Below are 20,137 nucleotides of genomic sequence, written 5' to 3'. Positions count from 1 at the left end.
GGCTCCCAAGATATATCGGCTAGTTTTTCTTTTTCTTTTTCTTTTGCTCTTTGCTCTTCTCATGAACGCATTGGATCAAATTCTGTAGACATGGCCCGTCTATTACTGAGAGCACTCTTGCTGTTCAACCTGGGCACCGCTGTCGTCGCCCATTCACGGCAAGAGCAGGATGAGATTGTGCCGGAAGATAAACGGGGAGAGTTGCTGGCCAAATGGGAGCAGGATGTATGCACCAGAGCAATTCATTCTTCTTGCCAGGTTCTTGCCGCTGACAATGGTTCTACGGACAGTGGAGTTTCTCGGGCATCTCAACTTTTGCGCATTTGCGCAGTGTCAAATGTTTGATTGAGCCTGACGAGCGATATGACATTGCCGTGGTTGGTGCGCCATTTGATACGGCAGTTACTTATAGGCCTGGTATATTCCCAAAGCTTCTCCTGAGTACAGTTGTGACATGGGCTAACGACCTTTGTAGGAGCTCGTTTCGGCCCTCGTGCCATCCGTGCTGCAAGTGCCCGGCAGCAGTCCGGCACCGGCTACAATGTGCGTGCAGCAATCAATCCGTACATGTCCTGGGCGAAGCTGGTGGACTGCGGCGATATCCCCATCACGCCATTCGACAACGGACTCGCGGAGAGGCAAATGTACGAGGCTTTCCTGGAGCTCTTGAGTCGTCCTGCGGCCACCGATCCCGAGAAGCTCGGCAACAAGAACAGCATCGGCGCAGGAAAGCCAAAACTCATCACACTGGGCGGAGACCACAGCATCGCCCTCCCTGCTCTGCGCGCTCTGTACAAGATCTACGGAAAGCCTATCACGGTGCTGCACTTTGATGCGCACCTCGACACGTGGAATCCCGTGCGGTACACGTCGTACTGGCTCAGCGAGCAATCCAAGTTCAACCACGGCAGTTTCTTCCATCTCGCCAGCACGGAGGGATTGATCTCCAATACGACATCGGCACACGCGGGCCTTCGAACCCGGCTCACTGGTGACACGGATAGCGATTACACAGACCCTGGCCCCGAGCAGGGTTTCATCCGCATCCATGCAGATGACATTGACGATCTTGGCCCAAAGGGTATTGTGGATGTTTTGATCAACCGTATCGGTCTTGACCCGGACCAGCCCGTCTATCTCTCCGTCGACATCGATGTTATTGATCCTGGTCTCGCCCCCGGGACTGGCACTCCAGAGCCTGGTGGCTGGACGACCCGAGAGATGATTCGCATCTTGCGGGGCCTGGAGAAACTCAATTTGGTCGGTGCAGATATCGTCGAGGTGAGCCCGAGCTACGACAACACGGGCGAAACCACCGCCTTGGCTGCGGCGCAGGTTGCGTTTGAGATTATTACTAGCATGGTCAAGGCCGGCGTAAAGGAAGATCTGGGAGGCTGGTATGGTCGAAAGGGTGAGTCCGCCGAGGCTGAGAAGGTTAGGGATGAGCTGTAATCACACAAGTGTCTCAATATGTCACGATAACTTACTAGGAATTCACTCTCACCACTCTCACCGGCTCGCACTGGACGACCCTGTAGCCACATGGCAAGTAAAGACATAGAAGCAGGCCACAAGGTCTGAAACAGGGAAACTCAAAACGGGGCAAACGAGCAAGCAGGGCAAGAGGGTGGTCGAACAGGAAAGTGCATTTCTCGTTGTCCACAAAAAAACTAAAGATATTGCTGCATAAGGGCAACTACTTGCACTGACCAGGTTCTCAATCATAAATTGAATTGGCATACGTCAGAATGCGACAATGGGAGAATAACAAGAAAATGAACACCATGAAAACAGCCAAGATCTGGACGCCTGCGAATTTGTAATATAACGCCGATAAATATAGGACGCATAACAGACAACAACGACAACGACAGAGGTGGGAATGAAAGGAAGACAAATGGAAAGGAAGAAAAAACATAGGTCTTTGATCGTTTCGGGCGGGCATGGTTCGCGTCGATGGCATCGTGACAATGCTCAAATGGATAATCCATAGCCAGTTCTCGGGGGGGGAGAAGCTCGGGAAACATGGAGGTTCGTGCTAAGGGGACGGCATGAAGGAGAGACGGAGCGAAGGGCGTCCCCGATCAAAAGGATATCCAACGCGATCCAGCACATAAGTATCGACCTTCAGCTCGAACGTCCGAGATCGATCCACAGCCCTGCCGGACACACAGCAATTGGGAAGAACAAAGACCTTGACAATGTGGATGGTGTAGAATCCAAATAATCTAAAGCCGAACCCATCCAGCCACATCGGCCATGTCGTCGGTACAAGCACATCTACAGCAGCACACACCGTCGGCTCTTCTTGACGGGTGGTTCGAGAGCCGCGACAATTGCCTATATCCGTCAGCGAATCGATCCCTTCGACGGCCAGTATGCCGAAAGCAACGCCATACCTCATCAAAGACATCTTTCAGCTTGTATTGTGTCAAGGCAGAGCACTCGACATATTTCACGGCGCCCAACTCCTTCGCCATCCGATCGCCATCCTCCTTCCGAATCGGCTGCATCTTCTGCTTGGCAAGCTTCTCTCGCACGACCGGGTCATCCCGCAGATCGGTTTGCGTGCCGACAATCAGGCAGGGCACACCAGGGCAGTGATGGTGCACCTCGGGGAACCACTTCTCCCGAACGTTTTCGAAGGATGCTGGAGAGGTGACGGAGAAGCACACCAGGAAGACATCTGTCTGGGGGTATGACAACGGGCGTAGGCGATCGTAATCTTCTTGTCCGGCAGTATCGAATAGTCCGAGAGTGTATGGCTCGTCGCCGATCCTAGACAAGTCAGTCAAACACCGCGTTTCCCATGGCACGCGGCAGGCACACTTACATGACCGTCACGGCATAATTGTCGAAGACAGTGGGGACATATTCCGACGGGAACTTATTCGTCGTGTAGGATATCAAAAGACATGTCTTGCCCACCGCACCGTCCCCAACCACCACGCACCTGGCGGCGATTAGCTGACCTCGTTCGCCATCGTTGTGGGCGAGTACAACACGTACTTGATCGTGGCAACAACCATTTTGATGGTCTTTCTTTCACACCCGAACTCGACTCAGAGGAGATCGAAACCCGGACAGGTATTCGATGATCCGAGACAGGAAGTTATCTCGCACGGGGGCGACGTCCGCTGCGCAGTGCGGGACTCAGGCGATGCGAAAAATCGAATTCTGTTCTGTTTTCCTCGTTCTTGTCCCGATGAACGTGGAGTATGCGTCGGCTCAGGATGGGTTGGAAAAAGTCGAGGGGGAAAGAAGAAGCCAAATGTTGCAGCCGTTTAGACTAGGTATGGGTTGTGGGGGGCTGGACCGGCGGAGGATTGTCTGGAACAACGACTCGAGTGTTTTGGGTTTCCGACCGCTGGCCGCGTTGAAATTAAGAGGGAGCGGATAAAATCGACAAGATACTCTCTGATAGGGTGTTTGACTGGAAACCTGGATTAGTTAGTTCATCCTCGCTTGAAATTTTCAAATTATTTTTTCTACCCTCTCTCCCCCTTCCGGATGGTCGATTCGGAACAGGGAGATTCAAGGGGGGGAGGGGGGTGTGCAAAAACGGGGATTCAGGGAGGGGGCTTGAAAAAAGGGCGGGGAGTACGAGTACTCCGTATGTAGGAATCCTGTAGAGGGACCAGTTGTCGGGGAGCGCGACGTACCGAAGTCAGGCCAAAGTTCGCAGACGATGGTTGAGGACGACGTCAGGAGCTGAGTGAGTGGCAAAGGCCTTGAAGCTCAGCAGAGGTTTATCCAGCGTGATTATGAAATTGGGCGTTGGGTCAAAGCTGGAAAAAGGCGGGTTTTCGGGTTTCTCTCGTAGGTTAGCCGTGGCCGGCCTTCACTTCGGAACAGAAGAGCTAGGGTGTTGGAACGCCGCTAGTGTGCTTACGTAACCCCACGTGGGATTGCCGTGGAAAATACATTTTCCGATGCAATGGTAACAATACGGTACTGTATTCCGAACTGTACCCGTAATATTCCTGAATGATTCCATGGGATGAAAAGATATGCCATTGTGGCAATATCATTTGTCACATATATTGAAGTGGGACATGAGATATAGGAAATTGGTGAGATTAGGAGAACAGTTTTCAGGCAAATCGAAATCAATATGCAAGCTGTGCAGTGAAAAACTTTTACAGGAGTATGGGAAACCGAAGTGAAAAAATTCTCAAGCACTGCCCCCCAATTTACACGGGTGAAACAGTCATGACTCATGACAGTAAGTTACGAGTACGGATACATTCCTTCTTTTGTGCGGCTTCTTCCTGAGTCGTGATCAACTTAGCCACGTGACCTAAAATCTCTCCATTCTGACCAATTAATTCAGAGCGCTGGAGGAGTTCCTCCCATTCGCTGGAGACGTTGAGGGAAAATCGAGTTTTATTCATCCAGTCTCTGCCTCCATGGGTGCACTTGTCAAAGCAGACGATCAGATCACCGGGCGACATTTTTTTTTTTTTTTATTTTCTTTTTGTTATTTTTTTTCTGCGGAATATCTCACCACAGATCTAATCACAACTTAAGCGTGAGCCAATCTCTCCATACCGACTCGTTGGTTCTCCGTGCCGTCATCACTTGGCAAAGCAGTAGCTGCGGAGGATCGCCGCCAATCACCTCACCATTCACATTTCTCAGGATCAATGGTAAAAAGCAGTGATCAGGATGAGCAGAGTGACGTGTTGTGATTCGATCGCTAGCTCTGACCCATTTACTCATTCTTGAGACAAGATGGCTCGCGGATGCACAGTGCATGCTTTTGAAGTATTCGGAAAGAGAAAAAAAAAAAAGCAGTGAAGAAGTGACAATACCGCGGCAATGCCTCCAAATGCTATGAAAAAATTCATTACTGTCATAACCCATGAATCTCTATCTATGTACGGAGTAATAGTGTATCTTGAATTCGTGATGCATGCCCGAAATGGTGATCGATGTGCCCCGTAAACTATTTCGTGTCGTAATGCGACAGATACTATTTATATTTGGTGGGTGTTCTCCGTCATCAGTCTCCGTTTAGTCGCCGTGTTCATCTGCTTGTTCGTCAATACAATGCACTTCAAGGCAGGACGAGGAAAGCGATACACGCACCTTGTCCAGGCGGTAGTTTCGCATGGCCAAGCCCAGTGGGATCAGCGGCAGAGATACCAAGAGAGCAAGGATCAAGAGATTGTTCATCGTTTCCTGGTAGGCACGATTTATGGCGAGCCGCGTCGGTGACCCCATCGGATACGAGAGTGCCTTGGTCAACTTGCCAAAGATCTCTTCAGCCTCCCCCTGAGTGTCCTCTGGCAAATACATTCGCAGCTTTCGAGGCACTTGATGCGTCCAGATCGCACCCGAAATGGCGGCGCCTACTGCGCCGCCCAATTCGAGCGATGTGAGGAACATGGCCGTGGCAGCGGCGACGTCTTGATGCTTGGCAGAAGCCTGTACACCCAACTGAACCGGCACATTGACCAACCCTCCTCCGATGCCGACAAGGATCTGCGTGCCCAGGATCTGGAAGGCGGAGCTTCCTTCCTGGCGGTACAGCAGCATAGCGAATAGCCCTGAGATGTAAATCAAGCATCCTATCACCACAAAAACGCGATATCGTCGAGTGTACTTTATCAGGATGGATACGGAGAACGCGGCAATGGTGGATGTGAAGGCGAAAGTTTGCGTCACACGTCCAGCGCTGGCAACGTCATAGTTTTGTACAACCTGCAGATATGAGTACAGATAGGGCTGAACTGAGAAGTAGAACGCCACTATCATGCAGTTAGTTGTCGCTTGCTCCAAAGCACCAGTGGTAACCTACTGAAGTAGAAAAAGGCGAGGGCGCATCCCGCCAACGCCGTGCGTTCTGTAAGGATACGCAGCGAGAAAAGGGGCTTCGGCGCAAGACGCTTTGACGACTCCCAAAAGGGAAACAACACCAGGCAGACACATCCCAGCATGATCGCAGCCACAATGCCGCCATTGTTCCAACCATTCTTGGACTTGGCCGCCAATGTCATCGGAATCAATAGCAGGGCCACGCCTGCGGACAAAAGGAGCAGTCCAAACATGTCCAAGTCGACCAAGGCATCACGAATAACCTCCCAAACTGATGAGCGGACTCTTCGCCTTTTGGATGCGATCAAATGCAGTCTTTGAGCTTTTCGTTGATTGAACAACAGTGAAAGCGCGAGGGGAAGGAAGGCTGTCGGCAGGGCGATTGCCCACATGCCGTAGCCCCAACGCCACGACAAATGTGCCAGCACCGCGTCAGCGATTGTGGGACCGAGCCACACAGTGGCTAGAAAAGGTAGCTCTGGCAACATGGCATACATGGCACGATTGAGTAGGTCACTACTGTCGGCAATGAAGACTTGTTGAAGGATCTGTAATCCAGTCGAGCCAGCAGAGTAGAAGATCTGGGCAGACGCATAGGTCTGGACGTTGTGGGATGCGGCCATTTGAATGTAACCAATCACGTAAATGACGATGCTGAGGCAGAATGCCTCGAATCGGCCAAAGACGTCGGCTACTTTGGCCATTGGGGGTTTGATCACGGCTGCGACAAGTCAGGATAAAACAGAAATAGAAAGAGTATTCGGCAGAGCGCTTACCGTTGACAACATTCTGCACAACAAGCACCGTCGAAATGAGCGAATGCTGACTGAAAGCACTCGTTGCATATGCGGCGAGGGACGCGACTGTTTGGCTCTCAAGTGACGTGCAAAACGCCATCAGAAAGATTCTGCAAAGCCAGTTAACTGCTGACTCGGGGAATCGACAGCGGTATTCTCACCCCAGATACGCCACAGTCAGAGATCTCCGCGTCCATGTTAAACTCATGGCTTCGATCATGCGCACGCCATCCTGGACCTCTCCGTCCGAGGTCGAGAACCGGTCGTCATCTTCCGCGTCAGGAGAGTGATCGGTCTCCGATACCGCTGAGTATAATAATCGGTCATCTTCTCGGTCTCCCATCGCACTATCGCCATGAATAGTCCCATACGACCGATGAAAAGAGGACGCGCCCAGCAGTGTCATGCCTATCACGGTAATTGGCTCGGTCCACTCCCGTGTACCACCCGACGGGAGTCGGTCTTGATCGGAGCCGACAAACTCGTATCTCGCTACCCAAGTCTATCCATGCGTTGTGATGCGATTCCGGTACAGACGATCGGGAGGGGGCTGGCGTGTCAAGCGTCCGTGGCAGGAAAGACTTGGTTGACTGAAGCTCACACGACTACTTCGGGGGGGGGGGGGACTCTGCAGGCAGCCAGCGCACTGCAAGATCCACACGAGGGGCAAAGGATACAGCAACGAGGAAGAAATAGAATTCGAACAGGACGATGCGAAGGGGTATAAGTACGAGTTCCAGTGCAGCGAACAGAACACCGAGACTCGAAAGATGGTGAGTTCAAAAGTTCCCTTGCTCATCAGCCGAAGACGCGGCTGGCTGGCAGGTGAAGGGTCATGCCACTCATTCGATGGCTTCCGTTAGTCCACCCGGTTCTAAAATCCCATTGGATGATAGAGGACACTAATTCCTAGTTCCCACAGTGCAAAGATCTCACTGGCCAATGACAATGCACCACGATCATCTGATAAGATTCCAAATGACCAAGGTTACCAAGGTTCAATTCCGAAGTCACCAGACGCCCCAAAGGCCAGGCTCGTGCTGTTGCACACCCCCCTGCTCGTATGCTATGCGCTACTTACTATATCTCATGATCTTGTACTCGTCACCGGTAATGTTCGATGAACGCATGCCCAAGCACTTTGTACAGTATTGACCTTTTTTTCAAAAGCGTACAAAACATGCATTCCATCACTTCGTCTCAACGATCAAGTGTCGAAAGTCCACCACGAGCTCCCCTGGCTTATCGGATGGTTTAGCCACGTACGGACCAACCCAGCACTCCACGTTGTCCTCCTGCTCAAACGCCCAGGTAACCTCGCGAATTGGCACTCTAGAGATGCCCTCGATGAGATAGATCCATAGACTGCCGCTAGACTCCCGGCACACCTCGATCGTGGCTGCATTTCCGCCGGACGGCACGGGTAACAGACTCCAATCCGACCAGCGATCCTTGGTCACGGTGCTGACGTTCGGTCTGCCTTCTACGAACTCAATTCCCGTCTTGATCCACTTTCTCTCCTTCCAGCCCGCCGACTGAAGGACCAAAATCAGACCACCTTGGTCGTACCGCTCCTTCCAGGGCGCAGTCACTGACACACGGGCCCGCTTAAAGGAGGATAGAGGGATCGATCGATATAGAATGGGTGCATTGAAACGGTGGGTGGACGGCGGCTTCTCCCATATGTCTGTGGAAGGGCTCGCTTTGATCGAGAACTCGACGTGAATGGCCTCGTCAGGCGGCACCGGCTGGTCGGTGTTGGCAAAGGTGTAGGTCATGATGGAAAAGAAGACTGACCACCAGAAGGTGAGGTGACGTTTGACATGGGAAAAGGTCAAAAGACTCCAAACGACCGATGCTCCTATTTCTTAGAACTTCCACTCCCCGCGGTTCAGAACTCTTGTGCGGGGTAGGCTACAGTACAGTATGTACTAGTAGGTACTCTTACAACACGGTATGGTCCGACGTGGGTCCCGAAAAGCTTTCTTAGCTTGAGCTGATGTGCAATGATGTGCATCTTGATTCCTTGAGGCAATGAACCTTGAATCAGTGTTGACAGGCTCCTGCATTAACTACTGTATACGCAGTGCCGATTGCTCCGAAACCTCACATTTTCGTGTACCGTACAATCCGGGAATCGGGATGAGCCATCCAATCTCTCTACGGAGATCATTCCAGTCAAGCTTCGCCATGATCGTGTTCTCCGACACTTCCCGAGACCCGTAGGACGGTCCCGCAATGGATGAGGAGGCGAAAAACTCGGCCCATTCATTATTCATGGCTACGGTTCTCCCCGAAAACACCGAGCTGCGGAGCTTACAAGGTACTGCAATTATCCTCATATTACTTAGTATAGAATAGCGCGCCAAGAGGTATTGCGTTCATCAACGAAACCATCCTCTGCCTATTTTGGAAGTACTCTTGCGCCAAGAGGTACTGCGATTATCCCGCGGGTGTTGATCTGATTTAATCCGCTGCAAATACCCGGACCCCCTCCGCCTGTCTGCTGGTCTGCCAGAACATCTAGCCCCTGTATCACCCGGTTGCGTCACCCGTGCAATCCTCTCTATGGCTTGAACAACAAAGTCAAAGGAGCAGTCGTGCGAAAGGCCTTCATTTTCCAATCGTATAACTCTTCTCCCCCCCCCCCCCGGACTATGACCGACACCCAACCTACCGAGAATAAGCCGCCAGAGAGGAGGGAAGGTGCCCGCAACCAAGCTAAAGAGCCCAACCAGTCGGAACCGGATGAGTATCACAGCTGCCAGAGCGATGCTGAGGACGAAGTGAAAGAGAACACGAATGGAATACAATGGCTAGCACCGCCGCCCCCGGCGAACTTTCAAACCCTAGAGGAAGCGCAGAATTATGTCAGAAATTGGGCTAAGTCCCGTCGATATGCAGTCGTTACTGCGCAAGTTAAACGGGATAAGAATGAGCAAAAGAAAGCTGTCTATATGATTTGCGATCGAGGGAGAAAACGACGCTCAAGCCGTAACGAAGCTACGCCTCGCAAACGCCTAAAGACTGGGTCTCGAAAGATTGGATGTCCATTTCGGATAGCACTGCTACTTGAAAAGTCTTCTGAGCGCTGGAAAGTGAAGATCTCTTGCCCTGATCACAACCATCCAGCCACTCTTGACAGCGTTCGTCGTCAAATCCGCATCGAAGCCCTAGACAAGGTTGAAGACCAGATTGAAGAGCACCTTCTTTCCGGCCGTTCGGCTTCGGAAACCCTGGCCCTTTTGCGTCATGAATTGGAAGGCAAAGTTACTCTTCGGGACCTCCACAATCGCCGCGCGAAAATCCGACGAAGACTACGTCAAGATCAAGATCGCTTCCCAGTTCAAGCAACGGGCACAGCGGAGGCTAAATCCCGCCGTGCTCAGGGTCAGGATCAGCGCGGAAGAGCACAGCGTGCCAGCAAGCAAAAGCCTGAGTCTAGCCAGCCGGCCGCAATTCCAGACGCAGCGCCGGGGCAACTCCGCCGCCGCGGCCGCCCCAAGCGGGATGCCCTTGGGTCAGAAAGTACCACTCAAAAGTTGGCAGGAGGATTGTTTATGCAGTTCCGGATAAGCACAGCATAATCACATTGTATGTACTTACCTCTGAGCTGGTCTCGAAATCCGTAATCATTCTGAACGATGAAAGTCTCCTAGTTGAAATATACAACTATTGTTGGAATAACTGGCATGGGACGACTATGGCAGTAGCGCAGGGGCAAACACAGCTCCGTGGTCGTCGCTTTGTCGAACCATGCATGCGAGACAACTATCCAATCATCGGAGCTTCTCAGCGAGAACAGATTTGTGTGCTGATTCCCAAAACGACGGCGACCAGGAAGCAGCGACAGTGCTCCAGAAGCTCAGCCGGCCGATGACCTGCAACAAATGTATCAGACGAAGAAACCTCTTTTGATCCTCCAGATACGGAGGTTTTGCCCTCCCAACTCACTCAATTCGAACCAAACGGCCTCCATCTGGCTGTGGTCTGGAACCAAGCCTATGTGACCCTTGGGCTCTCAAGCTGATGTTCGTGGAATTTGAACTCCCCCATCTCAGTGTTGTTCACTTTGGACCAAAGGATGCCGTTCAACTCTTCTTCTTTTTTTTTTCTTTACCAGCCACGGGCGATCGACACAGCCCAGTCTAGGCTTCCATGTCTCTTGGAACTTTTTCAGCCTGTCGAAGCTCTATGAAGCGGCTGCTTCAGGGCTTAGAAGATCTGTATTGGAATGCTGGGACACTGTCTGCTCCAGTCAGGTATCAAAGCAAAGCCACCAACGTCTACGCAATCACTGATATGTGCATTTATATGAGGGGCCCCGACCCATGAAGACAGGGGCCAGAGTAATGAATGTCCACGTTTGGCAGCCGAACGCTTCGCTAGACTAGGTGAAGTGGCATACGAGACACTCGCAAACAGACAAATTGATACAAGAGTGTTCAATCCACCGCTCCTTGGTACCTTCTAGGGCATCAAACTGTAACGGTCACATCAACAGTCGCTGCAATTGACTGACTTGTTAACTACTTACTTATCGGTCTTTCGGACGGAGCTCCATATTTTTGGTTACGGAGTCTGCTGAACTCCGTGTTGACCCTCAACTTGAGCTAGGTTAAGTCACGATGGCGGCAGGCAGAACACTTGTGCAGAGCCACAGGGCCTGCGTACCCTAGGCTACGAGGTTCGGCCAGCTGGTCCGTATCCACACATCTTCTGAAAGCATTTTCCATGCCAATCACAATCAGCAAGTCTTCATCGTCAGCGTGATCCCCCGCGGAAAGCGCGTTCTGTCACGGCCAGGCACAAAGGGACCCATCGATCTTGACTTCTCATGGGTTAACCAAGGTTATTTCAAATAATGTACTCATACGAGTAGTTAATCCGACGCCAGACGGCAGACGACATGACCAGGAACAATCACATCCCAAAAAACGGAGGTGAGATACGGAGTCCATAACTACCCACCTACTTGTACTTTGCCCTGCAAACATGAATGCTCCAAGGGCTTTCGGACCCTTCTAATCACTTTGTTTCAGGGCACTTGATTTGGCCGGAATGTGGAGTCACCGTCTTTGATTGTACTCCATAGTACTAGGTAGACCTTTCGGTCTTGCATTGGAGGTGTATTGCGCTGGTACGAAGATTTTCATATTGAATCTACGCGGTACAAAGGAGTCAAGGACGGAAAACAGGACATTCGTGGCGTCGGAGTCTTCTTGCAGTATTTACCAGTATTGTCCATCCCAGATCTCACCTTGGTCAATTCTCGGGACACTGGCCGTACACAACATAACTACGGGCGTCATTCGTGGTTAGTTTTAAATCAGGTACTAGCAGTAGCAAGTAGTGCTGCTTGAAAGCCACGGGAATATTCACAAGCTGTGCATCATGTGAATGTTGCGCTTTCGCCCGTCGGCGCAGGCCTGGCCGGCAAGAAGCATGACTTCGTCCCTTGGTCCATTGCTTGTACCGCGTCAGAGCGGCCAGAGCGATACCCTCGAACCCGGCTTCGACCTGGGCCTGCATCCAGGCGCCAAGTTTCTTCTGTACGAATAGGTCAGTACTGATTTTTTATTCTATTCTTGTTCGGAGACGAAGGGGGAAATCTGACAAGATGGCGATCCTTTGGCCAGAACCTCGTAGGGAACAACGAACTTCTTCACGTGGATATGTACGAAACCGGCATCCTTAAACCACTGCTCCAGCTTGGGCTCGGGACGGATCTCCCAACCGGCCTTCTCGAACGCGCCGTAGACTTCATCGAAGTACTACCGTCGGAGACCGGTGCCGTCGAGACTGTCATCTTCCGAGTGGGGGTAGCCGTCCCAGTCCTGGAATTCAACCCAGCCGCCGGGCTTCACGGAACTGTCTTCCGTTAGATACTCAAGAAAAGAAAACAGGGGGAAGTTTTGATGGCGTACTGATAGCACTGCTTGATCAGTTCTCCAAACTCCCTCATCGAGCCGGTCAGGTATCGCGCGTGGATAAAATCAAATGGGTCTCCCATTCCGACTCGATGTCGTCCACCGGAAACTTCACGTTTGGCGGAACCCTGCCAACCCCCGTCAGCCGAGCGGCTTGACTACGCAGCCTGGGTTCAGACTGACAATGTCGGCTGGATCGGGCTCAAGTCACATCCGATCACCTAAACACACCGTTCCGGCCTCAGCATTCTGTTGATCTGATATCGCTCTCGATTGTACTACTACTATTCTTTACCTCAGCCTCGGGGTGTTGGTCCGCTAGGTTGAGTCAGCACGTGTGTCCGCCAGCGGGCCACAACGTGCAAACAACTGAACCTATCGAAATCAATGGCCCAGATACCTGTCCCAGTCGCGAGGTGGATTACCCGCTGCGGATTCTTGATTGAGACCAGATATAGTTTCCGGTGCAAAATCTGGAGGCAAAGCTCGTGTAACATGTCCAGGCGGTCGTTCTCCGATTTATCGTAGGGGAGCAGATACGCTAGAAAATAGTAAGAAACGATCAGTGTACAGTTCTTGCATGGTCGAGCAAGAAGAGGTCAGGTTCTACACCCATCGCAGAATTTGTGGTACCGGCGGCCGTTTTCATGGCGATACTCGAGCACAGATGAGGTCAGCAACGCGCTGTACGACGATCTACATGTCGAAGAGTGTGCGTGAGCATGCTTCTGAGATTCGGAACGCCATGGCGACACATCACATACAGTTCATCGCCATAAGATGAGTCATTCTCATACTATGCGACTCACGTGCTCTGAGGTACCGCGATGGAAGGGCATCGGAAACAGAGGTGTCCACTTCAACGCTGACTGGGGCATTGTTAGTGGTGGTGGTCGCCTGTTCCTGGGTTGAAGTTTCCGCCAGGGTGGAATAATTCTCTGATTAATTCCAGGATGACTGATGATTGACTGATCACAAGTTCAACAGCCCCAAAAATGAGTGGAGTTCGTACTTGTTATGCAGAACCGTTTCGAATGCAACAGCCAACAAGGTCTTGATGACTTGTTCCTCCGTGACCAGATCTCGGTACCCAAGCTCCGACCAGGATCAAGATCTTAGTTCGACGACGGCGTTGCTGCACCCCCGCCAAAATGGTAACAGAGGCGGTCTTGCAGGGAATATGGTGACAAGGGTGCCTTTCCATGAGACTACATAGTACTAGATAATACCAGGGGGAAGTCAATGTGAAATTCAATGTGCGGGTTCTGCTCGAGAGTCAAGCATTCGAAGCATTCAACCGAACCTCCGCGAACGGACGATTGTAGCTCATAGATTTTGCACGTTCAAGGTGGGAATAAGTCTCGATTCTGCGCCATTATTGAAGTCAAACCGTTCTCTTCGACATCACCAAGTACAATAACCTACCTACCTAGGTACCTAGGTAGGTAGGTAGGTATCTAAATTACCAACCTCTAGAGTTAGGTTGTTAACCCTAATAGTACGAGTGAGTTAATCCCAGATAACTTACGGACTACAACAAAGTAGTTACATACAAGTCTCAACCTAACAGGGGAAGTTACTCCGTACTTTTTGTGAGCACGCGTTGGTGATGTGGCTGACAGTGGCCTGTGGGGCAGGGTAAACTGTAAAGCAAGGACGGAGTCGTTCAAGTCGTGATGGGATGAGACCATGCTCGTGATGACTCCGTGATGAATCTACTCCGTAGAATGCGCTCTTCGCATGGGGCCATGAGCAATTCCCCGAGCACCACGCAGTAGTTATGCCCTGCAAGTTCTGCAACGTGTAGGTGCTCTCTGGACTGGCAGTCTGCCCCTCAATCTTTGTTTAGGTACTATTAGTAGTACGGAGTACCTACTTTGCAAACGGGGGCGAAGGTGACCTGCTGTGTCAGTCTCATCGACAACTGAACTGAGGGAATGACTGAAGGAACGACTGACAGGTTTTGACAAGTGTTTGTTCACAGCTTGGCCAGGTTAGATAAATATTACATAGGCCTGAATTACTCGTGTCCTGTTTTTCTGCTCCCAAGTCACCGTCTCCTCGCTGTGAGAGTTGGGTTAGCAGGGTTCAAAGTCCACAGGATTCCGAGGTTTCGATCGTGCCTGTGCCTTTATCTAATTTCACCTAGGTTGGACCTCGTAGGTAACCTGCCTAACCGACCCGGTTCTTGCCCAGAAATTTGCTCTGATCGGCGCCTTATTTTGGAGTCTGTGGAGTCACTCTTGTCGTGCCTTGTCGAACCAGTCTAGAGCTCCAAGGCAACGCGCTTGACGCGCTTCCGTCCCATGAAATCGTACTAAGCTATGTTACGAGTCAGTCGGGATCTCTTCGACTGCAATGTACGAGTCTACGGACCACTGCTCGGTATTTGACTAACCGAGGACGGAGTAAGTAGTACGGACGACGGAGTGTGCTAATCAACAATCATAGGGCTGAGGATATGAACACTCCGTATGTAGGTTGAATAGATTCCGGGAGGTTTTCCTTTCTGCAAGAACAGATCCAGAATCCATAGCAAGTTACATTTTCAAGAAGATTTCGATTACATGCGCGAGCAGGTTAGTAGCCTAACGTCAAGGTTGAAAAAGTGCCACTGGCGACTAGATGTATTTAGCACAATGTAATTGTAACAATTGGTGGGTCAGTTTAGCGTGAAGGTGCTATACTGATACTAGTTTAGATGCCAAGGCTCTAGAAGCCACTAACATATTAGTATCATTAAAATACCACTATGTAAATTCTTGGTATCTGGCCACGCTGCAAAAATGAGATGTTTCGAGATGCCCGAAATTCATCGTCTTCCCTTAGAGCTCAACCGACTGATCGTTCTCTACAGTGTTGTGATTTGAATGAACGCCATGAATAGCTTCAAAACCGCCGCTGCTGTCTCCGCCGTTGCTGCTGCGAGCGGTGCTGTCGCCGGAGTAGAAGCAAATATGTTTGGAGCGGCATGATTCTCCTTGCTCGTGCAGTATCGTTTGCAAAAGGGGCCGACGCCATTGCCTCGTAAGCTTTCCATACCATTTTATTGTTAGACCGTCTAATCGAGCACAATCGAGTCCTCTTCGGCGATGATGACAGGGGTGTGAATCTCAGAATCATGAGTAGCCCTGAGCGATCATGGTGTCCTCACGTGAGTACGGAGTAGAAGCACTTTTCCTCTTCGGGTGTTTTGGGTTACAATAATCCGGTAACTTCCTGAGATGGAAGTCATTACATTGTTGATTACAGAATCGTTCCTGTAATAATTTGATTACAAAAGTCATTACTGTAACGCCGGCTAAACGCGGTGTAATATATAGTGGGGCACGCCGGCAAACTCTAAAAACTGGATCCTGGACCCACTAAAATTTTCGTAATTGCCTTGCTTGGTAGTCGATTCCATTACACAACCTTTGCTAAATACGTCTACTGTATCCGTTGAGGACTTCGTTCAGTGCAGAGTACTCCATACAAGTTGATCTTATCTAGACAAATGCGCGGTACGGGTATGGGATTTCTTTCAACATTTCCATGCTCTCATTCTCCATGAGATGTTCGCGTTCATGCCTTGGCCAAGGCGGCACGTTGCACAGAGTATTTCGAGACTTCCGAACCAATTAGTCAACTTAACTCACGAGCTTAGGAGAATAGGTTAAGTTACATCGTACGAGTATACGAAGTATGTACGAGTATGTAATGCGACCTTTTATCTGATGAGAACTGCTCGGTAAAGATGAAGTACGAGTACGGAGCACTCTGTAAGTTATATCCATGCGGAGAAGAGGTTGTCAAGACAGTTCACCAAGCTCCTCCCTCGTATGGAGTATGTAGTTCAAAGAATTGAAGTATTACACCGTAACCTGCATGTTCGCCGGACGGAGTTCCGCACTCCGTAGGCTATTACTCATAGTCTACGAGTACGGAGTACTAGGTAGTTATCAACCCTTCGAATCAGAAAAGCTGAAAGACTCCTTTTTGACACTTCCACGAATGGAGTTGATAACTTTTCGACGCAAGGGACAGCGATTGGTCCTGCTCTAGCACTCCTTTTCCATTATTCTCCAATCAGAGAGGTCCAATGTTCTCGACAGCGCATCAATCCGCAAACCCGAGTCGAACGTCACTCTACCCAAAAAGGTCACTGTACTTATGAGTATGTGCTCCATACGGGGGTTATGCAAACTTCGAGACCCCAATTGCGAAGTTGTCTATGAAAGGTCAGATCTCCGCATCGTCAAAATGGGCATTCTTTTCATTCGTTCATCTCTGCCTGACGTATGCAACCCTAATACAGTCAGGGCTGTTAGGCATCACCACCGTTGAAGGAGGTCAGCCTTCCGAGTATGTACGAAGTTGGCCTACAGTTTAGGAAAAAGTGAAATACGAGGAATCCCTTCAGGCCTTCACTCGAGTCTCTCGGATTCGTTTCGTCTCAAGACGGCCAATCACGTGACTGATCTCAAATGCATGACTTCGGTTTGAGTTTCCCATACGAAATTATCGATTGTTGACACTTGACAAGGGTTTGTCACCTGTCAGGCCGTCCGTCAGACGCATGGACAACTTGACGAGAAATGCTTCGACTTACGGAGGCTCCCTGTTCAGCAGTGTGTAGTTTTATTCCATGGAATCCACCTGCAAATGCACTCGATGATCAATCAGTTTATGAAAGGAAGGAGTTGACTTGAGAATCCTTTGTACGGAGCTCCGTACGGAGTAACCTTGCGCTAGGAAGTACGGAGTACTCCGGACTAGGGATGCCCTAAGGAGAATTGCCCTAAGGATGCCCTAGTGCCCTAGGGAGAAGATTAGGGGACTCCTCTGTATTCCGCACACTTGCCGTAAAAGATTAGTTCTTGGTCGGCGACCTCGCGCCGCTCGCGGACGGCGGACCCGGCAAGTGGCACCTCTCGGCGTCGGAAATCTCCACTCTCAAGTCCTGACCAATGACAGTGTCAGTACGGAGTTGATCCGTATGGTTCCGCGCGACCACTTGAACAAGTCAAAGGGGCGGAGATCCCGACAGGCCGAGGTCCGCCAGACGTTGGTCTTGGCGCGCCATTAGAATAAGCCGATTGGACGGTTCGGCTCTCGTGCGGAGAATCTGTTTATCCGCTCCAATGAAGAATGATGTGGCTTTTTTCATTTTCCGCCTTGGCAGAAAGATTGGCTGTCATACGAGTAGAGTACTCCGTGACTACAGTAGGTTACTTCGTATAACAGTCGTAAATACAGTCATTATGTAACTTGATGCACCTTCCCTTTTTTGTGCTCAGATTTCGTACCTCAAGACAGTCCTGGCGCTGCAGAACCATGAGTAGTCTCGATCAGCTTTCCCATAGATCCTGATCACAATCCTCTTGTTCGGGTTCTTTTTCACCTTACATCTGACTGATCGACTCCATTTGTTGTTTGACAAAAACAAACTGAAGCTATTTACGTAACTACTCTGTACTCCGTACTTAACTACTTGTTCAATTACTCTTGTGGAGTAGTAGTACGTCGCTGACGGAGCTTCAACATCACCTCCGTTTTGACTGCCGAGTACCGAATGACATCTCGGGGCGACGGAGGTACACAGCGGCAATTCATGATGAAAACCCGGATCTAGACCTCGACTTCGTGAAGATTCGCACAGGGCAATCCATCAACTTGTCTGATGGGTGGCCTTAGGTTACCGTAACTCCGTACAGGGTAGCCAACGTAGTAGGAATCAACCCTGGCTTTCTTTACATACATAGATCAACTGATTGAGACCGCAAAGCTGATCACAGTTGACTTCTCCACATGCAAAGCTTCCGGAGAAATGTAAATTCAAATTCCGCTCGTTAGATAGCTGCGTAAAGCGCCCCAGATTGCGCGCTTAAATGCGTCTAGCGTACCCGTCACAAACTCAATTTCCATTCATTCGAAACCTTCAGACGTCTTGGGCAAAGAACTAAGTTTGTTGATCCATCAAGTCAATCTTCAAAGGCTGAGCCCTGGATTCTGTTGCTCCAGCCCCCGGCACATGCTGAATTTCGATTTTGAAAGCCACATTCGAACCATTCGACGGAGGACGGTTAAGATCAAATTTGGTTGTAGTCTAAGAAGAGGTCGTTAGCTACTAGGTGTACGATTTCAGTCAAGACATAATGGGTGTTAGGAGGTATTCTCCAGTGTCGATCTGCACGGTAAGCGCGCTGGAAAAGTGAAAGGAGCTTTTGCAGAATCCAGAAGTAGGTGGTTGGAAAGATTCATACAAAGTACTCCGTACTGTACAGAATCGCTGATTATCAGCATTTGCAACCACTCAGATGTCTTCTGCTCGATGCACCATGTCGGTAATTGACATATTGATGACCACCGCGCCCAATTTATCAGCTATAAACGCATAGAAGCCCAGTGGTCTCCCACAATCAGTCACCTGATCGTCACTTCCTGCGACGTGACCAGGGACTGACTCGATGACAACAAAGAAATTGACACCACCCTAGCTAGTGGCTTGGTATCTTAGCGAAGACGCCGATCGAGCAATAAGCGCCTGGCTAGGGCCGATAGGGTCCATTCATCGACAGAGGTTTTCCCGCTGTGGGCACGTCATGACATCTTCGTCTGCTCGATATGTCCGACATTGACAATATCCAGAGGTTAAACATACCAATACTTGATCACCAAGCCGGCCGCACATTTCCCATTACCTTGATCAGTGTGTTTCCGAAGAAATTCCATTCAGAAAACGTTCAACTGTTCGACTGGAGTGTACTTCAAGCCAAATCATCTTCCCCACTAAGACAACCGGGCTCTACCATTCCATGACAGAGTTGGAGTATCTACTAACAGCTTCTATAATCCACTTGGAATTTGCCGTATCCGTCCATGCCTCGTTCTCGTCCAGGATAGTACATTCGCATTCTGCGTTCCTGAACCTTTTCGAGAGCGCCTCGATGCTCTCAGTCCCTTGATAGCAGACAAAGAGAACGACCGCCCGGTATGCTGATTGTCTCGATAAACCATACGCATCAAGGGATGGTGTTCACGTTGGCAACGCACATTTCAACCAGACATGCACAATGAGAAGTAACAGAAAGAGTCCCCTAGAGACCTGCAGCAATGTGCTGGCAATGATCGTCTTGGTCATCAGGCTTGTAGCGCGGCTGACAAACAGATTGCTTCCTTTGTTCCAGCGACTCCGATCAATGCGTCCAATCAGTATGGCCAGCGGATGTTTGCCGGGTTCCGATGGCCTCCGGAATTCCTACCGTCAGCCACTCGTCGTGCGGCACTGTCTGAATAATAGCAGTCTGAAGATGAGGGAGATTGAGACTTTGCATACCGACTCAAAGCGCCTCGAGGATTTGTTTGTGTAAAGGGTTCCGACATATTTCCTGGCCTGTGAGATGCATTGAATTAAGGGCACACTGTTTTACAATGACAGGATGGCGCAGCAAGGCATGTTCCTTTGCACATGGCATAACCTGGCCGCGGCGGCTGTTTCGAGCCCGCCCGGATTCAGAACTAGACGTCATAATCGGTAGCAGAATTCCGGAATTCTTCTCTCAGAAGGTCGGAACGGGGTTTTAGGAGTCACTTAACTGGTAATAGTAG

The 20,137-nt window shown here is 50.4% G+C and overlaps 7 protein-coding genes across 7 annotated transcripts; 3 read left to right on the top strand and 4 right to left on the bottom strand.

The window, feature by feature from the left end:
• Positions 1-90: 90 nt before the first annotated feature.
• Positions 91-1,452, top strand: VTN31DRAFT_295 (uncharacterized protein; the record flags this gene model as incomplete). The annotated part of the gene is made up of 3 exons (XM_069403174.1): positions 91-225; positions 291-417; positions 476-1,452. 3 exons carry the CDS (start codon positions 91-93, stop codon positions 1,450-1,452), a joined length of 1,239 nt encoding a protein of 412 aa, XP_069263151.1.
• Positions 1,453-2,280: 828 nt separating this feature from the next.
• On the bottom strand, positions 2,281-3,029 carry VTN31DRAFT_294 (uncharacterized protein; the record flags this gene model as incomplete). The annotated part of the gene is made up of 4 exons (XM_069403163.1): positions 2,281-2,340; positions 2,400-2,778; positions 2,834-2,953; positions 3,010-3,029. 4 exons carry the CDS (start codon positions 3,027-3,029, stop codon positions 2,281-2,283), a joined length of 579 nt encoding a protein of 192 aa, XP_069263150.1.
• Positions 3,030-4,979: 1,950 nt separating this feature from the next.
• Positions 4,980-7,023, bottom strand: VTN31DRAFT_293 (uncharacterized protein; the record flags this gene model as incomplete). The annotated part of the gene is made up of 5 exons (XM_069403152.1): positions 4,980-5,033; positions 5,092-5,753; positions 5,804-6,541; positions 6,597-6,727; positions 6,779-7,023. 5 exons carry the CDS (start codon positions 7,021-7,023, stop codon positions 4,980-4,982), a joined length of 1,830 nt encoding a protein of 609 aa, XP_069263149.1.
• Positions 7,024-7,807: 784 nt separating this feature from the next.
• On the bottom strand, positions 7,808-8,395 carry VTN31DRAFT_292 (uncharacterized protein; the record flags this gene model as incomplete). The annotated part of the gene is made up of 1 exon (XM_069403141.1): positions 7,808-8,395. The coding sequence occupies one exon, from the start codon at positions 8,393-8,395 to the stop codon at positions 7,808-7,810; it is 588 nt and encodes a 195-aa protein (XP_069263148.1).
• An 879-nt stretch (positions 8,396-9,274) lies between these two features.
• VTN31DRAFT_291 (uncharacterized protein) lies at positions 9,275-10,204 on the top strand (the record flags this gene model as incomplete). Its single annotated transcript, XM_069403130.1, has 1 exon — positions 9,275-10,204. One exon carries the CDS (start codon positions 9,275-9,277, stop codon positions 10,202-10,204), a length of 930 nt encoding a protein of 309 aa, XP_069263147.1.
• A 169-nt stretch (positions 10,205-10,373) lies between these two features.
• VTN31DRAFT_290 (uncharacterized protein) lies at positions 10,374-10,769 on the top strand (the record flags this gene model as incomplete). Its single annotated transcript, XM_069403119.1, has 2 exons — positions 10,374-10,509; positions 10,552-10,769. The coding sequence occupies 2 exons, from the start codon at positions 10,374-10,376 to the stop codon at positions 10,767-10,769; spliced, it is 354 nt and encodes a 117-aa protein (XP_069263146.1).
• Positions 10,770-12,391: 1,622 nt separating this feature from the next.
• VTN31DRAFT_289 (uncharacterized protein) lies at positions 12,392-12,630 on the bottom strand (the record flags this gene model as incomplete). The annotated part of the gene is made up of 2 exons (XM_069403107.1): positions 12,392-12,488; positions 12,545-12,630. The coding sequence occupies 2 exons, from the start codon at positions 12,628-12,630 to the stop codon at positions 12,392-12,394; spliced, it is 183 nt and encodes a 60-aa protein (XP_069263145.1).
• Positions 12,631-20,137: the final 7,507 nt, after the last annotated feature.

This window comes from Thermomyces dupontii (genome assembly GCF_041956625.1).
Source record: "Thermomyces dupontii strain NRRL 2155 unplaced genomic scaffold VTN31scaffold_1, whole genome shotgun sequence".
NCBI lineage: Eukaryota > Fungi > Ascomycota > Eurotiomycetes > Eurotiales > Trichocomaceae > Thermomyces > Thermomyces dupontii.
The sequence above is the reverse complement of the archived record's forward strand: the minus strand, read 5'-3'. Positions and strand labels throughout refer to the sequence as shown.